At 44.8% G+C, this 4,118-nt stretch overlaps 1 protein-coding gene across 1 annotated transcript; it reads right to left on the reverse strand.

Moving 5' to 3' along the window:
• Nucleotides 1–3,356: 3,356 nt before the first annotated feature.
• Nucleotides 3,357–3,803, reverse strand: LOC128741597 (chymotrypsin inhibitor-like). The gene is made up of 2 exons (XM_053837530.1): nt 3,766–3,803; nt 3,357–3,700 (listed from the first exon to the last, which is right to left on the reverse strand). Exons 1-2 carry the CDS (start codon nt 3,785–3,787, stop codon nt 3,402–3,404), a joined length of 321 nt encoding a protein of 106 aa, XP_053693505.1. The 5' UTR covers nt 3,788–3,803; the 3' UTR covers nt 3,357–3,401.
• Nucleotides 3,804–4,118: the final 315 nt, after the last annotated feature.

Consider the following 4,118-nt stretch of genomic DNA (forward strand, 5'->3'; position numbering starts at 1 on the left):
AGGGTAAAGATTTGGTCCGTTGTAGACCGACCCACCATGAAGCCGGCCTGGTAACTTCCCACAAATCTATTAGCTGTTAGCGATAGTCGATGAAAGATGACTTGGGACAGCACTTTGTAGGCGGTATTCAGGATAGTGATTGCTCGGTAGTTCTCACAATCCAGCTTATCACCTTTCTTGTAGATATGGCAGATAACCCCGTCTTTCCACTCTTCCGGTAGTCTTTCCTTATCCCAAATCTTGACAATCAGTTGATGCAGATAGCCGGCTAACTTGTTCGGGCCCATTTTAATAAGTTCCGCCCTAATACCATCCTTTCCCGCTGCTTTGTTGTTCTTCAGCCGCTGGATGGCTTCTTTTACTTCCCTTATCGATGGGGGTGGCACATCTTCGTTGCTTGCTACACTAATGTGATCACCTGCACGTGGTTCTGCCTGCACGTCATTCAGGTGTTCATCGTAGTGCTGCTTCCACCTTTCGATCACCCGTCAGTCAAGATACCTCCATCTTTATCTCAGCACATTTCGCCCCGCGGCACAAAGCCTTTGCGAGATTCGTCGACTCTATGATAGAACTTCCGTGTGTCGTGAAAGCGGTACAGCTGTTCGAGTTCTTCGCACTCCTTCTCGCTTTTTCCAGGAAGAGGCCTTTAGGCCTTTTAAATTCGCGTTGACGGCATTAAACGATCTCTTGCACACTCATAGAAATGCACGTATGTACGTGTGGGTGAAAATCTGCCAAAATGTTTCGATCTCTTGCGCTCTTTAAGAAATCCCTATTCCGCTTCACCCCTACAGTAAACTTTTGGAGGTGGCAGCAGCTTAGGTTCGTCAACGCGAATAGGAAGCAGCGAGATTGGGACTTACCATTACCACCGCCATTACCGTTACATGGTTCTTGCCAGGGAACGTGGGAGTCCAAACGGTGTTGGTGCTGAGGTGGAACTGGATGGACTGTAATTAAGGAATTCATATACCATAGAACGGGGCCACATTGATCATCGGGGAAACATTGACTAGTTAGGCCATTCTCATCAATAACTTTCTCTCATGCCTTCAAATTTCTTGAACTGATCAATGTTACTCCGTTTTACAGTACCTTGGTACGCTCGTGACATGTGACCACGATATAAACCGCGAAATAAAACGCCGAATTGCAGTCGCGAATCGGGCTTTCTACGAATTACGTAGCCAGCTGAAATCCCGAGGTTTGCAAATGCGCTCAAAACTGGCGCCCTGCAGAACAGTAATCCTCCCGATGGCTTTTAAGGGATAGGAATCATGGACGCTAAAGGAAGCTGACCGACAAGTACTTGGGGGTTTTGAGCGTAACATTCTGCGATGCCATTGTGCTTGGTGGCACAATGGAAATGGAGTGTGGAGCAGAAAACATGAAGCATGAGCTGTATCAAGTATACAAATGTGCTGATATAGTAATGGTAGTACAATGTGACAGGCTGCGATGAACTGGGCACGTGGCCAGAATGTCCGACGAAAGAGTAGCCAAAACTATTTTCAGCAGAGAGCCAGGAAGAAGCTATAGATTTCGGGGCAGACCGCGCACCCGATGGTTGTGCACTGTGGAGGACGATGCACGTTTAGCTGGTATTCGAGGGAAAAGGAGAAAGGCAGCCCAGGACCGACAATACTGGAGGACCTCAATCCGTTGGGCGTAAGATCGATAGCGGACCTTTGCCACTTAAGTAAGGAAGTCATGCGATGATACGGTGACATCATGCTTCGATAGGATAGGCGAAAATCTAACTAGGTAAAATGAAGTATCATTCAATACATAAGCCTCTCCAAAATCGCGAACCGCCTTCGACTTGATAAAGCCATCTCACACGTGAGCCTTGTTCCTGGTGCCGGTGAAGTTGTTGAAGAGATTTGCTTTCACTTCAACACTATCGTCCGACATCCTTACTACATGTCCGGCCTACCCTATCCTTTCAACTTCCGCTGTCGTTGTGATTCATCCGCTTTCGCCACTTTCTACCTTCGGTTTGTCCTCCAGCAAAGATCACCCGCTTCACCTAGAAAACAGTTTATTCTCCGTGAGCAGCATCGCGTTTTCAAGTTCATAAAGATCTCTCGTCTAGTTAGGGTTTTGTATATTATCAGCTTTGTATCTGCTTACTCATGCTGGTACCTGTGGTAGTGTGGTCCCACTTACTTACTTAGTTGGCTTATTACCGTCCTAAGACAAAGTCTATTGAATAAAGTTTCTCCAATTTACTCGGTTGTGGGTTACCGCTCTCCAATTGCTTGAGCACCGCCTACTCTCCGCCAAATATCGCTCCGCCTGTTTTAACCATCTTGCTCGCTGCGCCCCTAATCGTCTTGTTCCTGTGAAACCCGTGGAGATCACAAGGGATCCCAGATACATGATCAACCACTTCTAGGTTGCCGCTACTAATGATTTCCGTCCTTGCGAGTCGCACATTTGTTTTCGTTGACCTTCCGCTTTTTTTTCAGTCTTTTGTAGATTGCGTCTTCCGCCCCAAAGTTTCTGATTGTAATACCGAAGTCTTCTGCGAATCCTAGGAGCTTGCTGGTAAAACCGAACATCGTGCCTCTCGTTAGTCGAACCTCCCCCTCAAGGGCTGTTTTCAATAGTTCATGTTGAATAAGCTGCCATCTTTTCTCAATCTTCGCCGCATTTCGAAGGGGCTCAAGAGTGTTCCCGAGATGCACAGTCATAAACCATAACCCATAATACGATCCAATGTTGCTTTGATCAATCGCGGCCGTTAATCTGGAAATTCGTATTCCTGCATTGTTTTCCATTCCTGATCTCGGTTGACTGTATCATATGCTGCTTTAAAGTTGATAAATATGTGATGAGCGGGCACAGCCAAGCAGATCACCATTTCTGTAAATGGGTCATGTAACGACTTCCACTTACTCCTCCATTAGCGTAGATTAGGCCTTGGAAATCATCCGTGTAGTGCCGTTGCCAGCGTTGCTCTACTTCGTTTATAAAGCGTTGCTGGTATTCAGTCCTTATCGGTACTTTTGTTGATCTTTAGCAACCTGGTTTCTCATTTATCTTCCTAGATAACTGGTGTTTGATGTTAGTGTTTTATGTACCATTTAAAATGCATTGCAGAATAGCTTTGTCCAACGATGATGATAATAAGACAGCGTGATTCAACGTACAGGACTTAGAGCTGACAATTTACTGTACTCAAACCCTACATTTCATGTTTTATTGCCTTGAAGGGGTTTAAAATTAGTTATGGAATTCTGGTTCGTCTCGAAATAACCAAAGATATTTATAATAAATCATAAATTGAGAATTTATTCTGCTATTGGCATCTAAACAATCATTTACTGCATTGTAAAAATTTACTACTTTTTCCATTCATTGCCATAAGTTTTAGCATAATCCACAAATGGTGTCTAATATATAGCCGATCGCAGAAGATTATCGGGAGCATATCCTAGTCCATATCCGTACCCGTAGTAGTTGCCCGGGTAATATCCTACGCTGGACTGCTGAACACGAACCGTTCGTCTGGTGCACTGGATAGGTTCCACGCAAACTCCCACCGAATTGCGGACATAACCCGTACGGCAGAAGCATCCTCGCTGGCAGGGCCGACCACATCCTAACGAACCCAACCGATAGTTGTCGCAGGTTTGTGGACAAGCTGATCCACAGGTTGAAAAGACTTCGTTTACTCCACTGCAGTACGTATCTGTGGGTGGTTTGAGTAAAGAAACTAAAAATGTTTTATTCAATTAACTTTGATAAGTAACTTACCGTAGGGAACAGCGTAGGTCATAGAAATGCACACGGTGGCGATGATTGCGACTACTGCCAGCTTCATTTTAATTTCTAGAGTTTGTTGATTGTCAATATGACCGTTGGTAATGGATAGCTGCTTCATGTAGGCAATGCATTTTATAGGACTGCTAATGATTGAGGAAGATGAGCATCAATACATGAATGAATATGAAAAACGTGCATTTAACTGTAAACTGTGCCATTCACCGGTATGTTGTTTTTATTGTGCAGTGTCGAATACGCTAAGCGGGAATTGGATCAAATTTACGCACGTGTTAGCTGGCAACAATAGTAAGGCGCTTCTTGACGAAGAACTCAGTTACCTGCTT

Source organism: Sabethes cyaneus, chromosome 3 (assembly GCF_943734655.1).
Source record: "Sabethes cyaneus chromosome 3, idSabCyanKW18_F2, whole genome shotgun sequence".
Classification (NCBI taxonomy): domain Eukaryota; kingdom Metazoa; phylum Arthropoda; class Insecta; order Diptera; family Culicidae; genus Sabethes; species Sabethes cyaneus.

Coding starts and splice junctions, on each gene's coding strand:
- LOC128741597 (XM_053837530.1), bottom strand. CDS start 3,787: ATGACCTACGCTGTTCCCTACG. Junction 3,701..3,765: donor GACCTACGCTGTTCCCTACG/GTAAGTTACTTA, acceptor AACCACCCACAG/ATACGTACTGCAGTGGAGTA.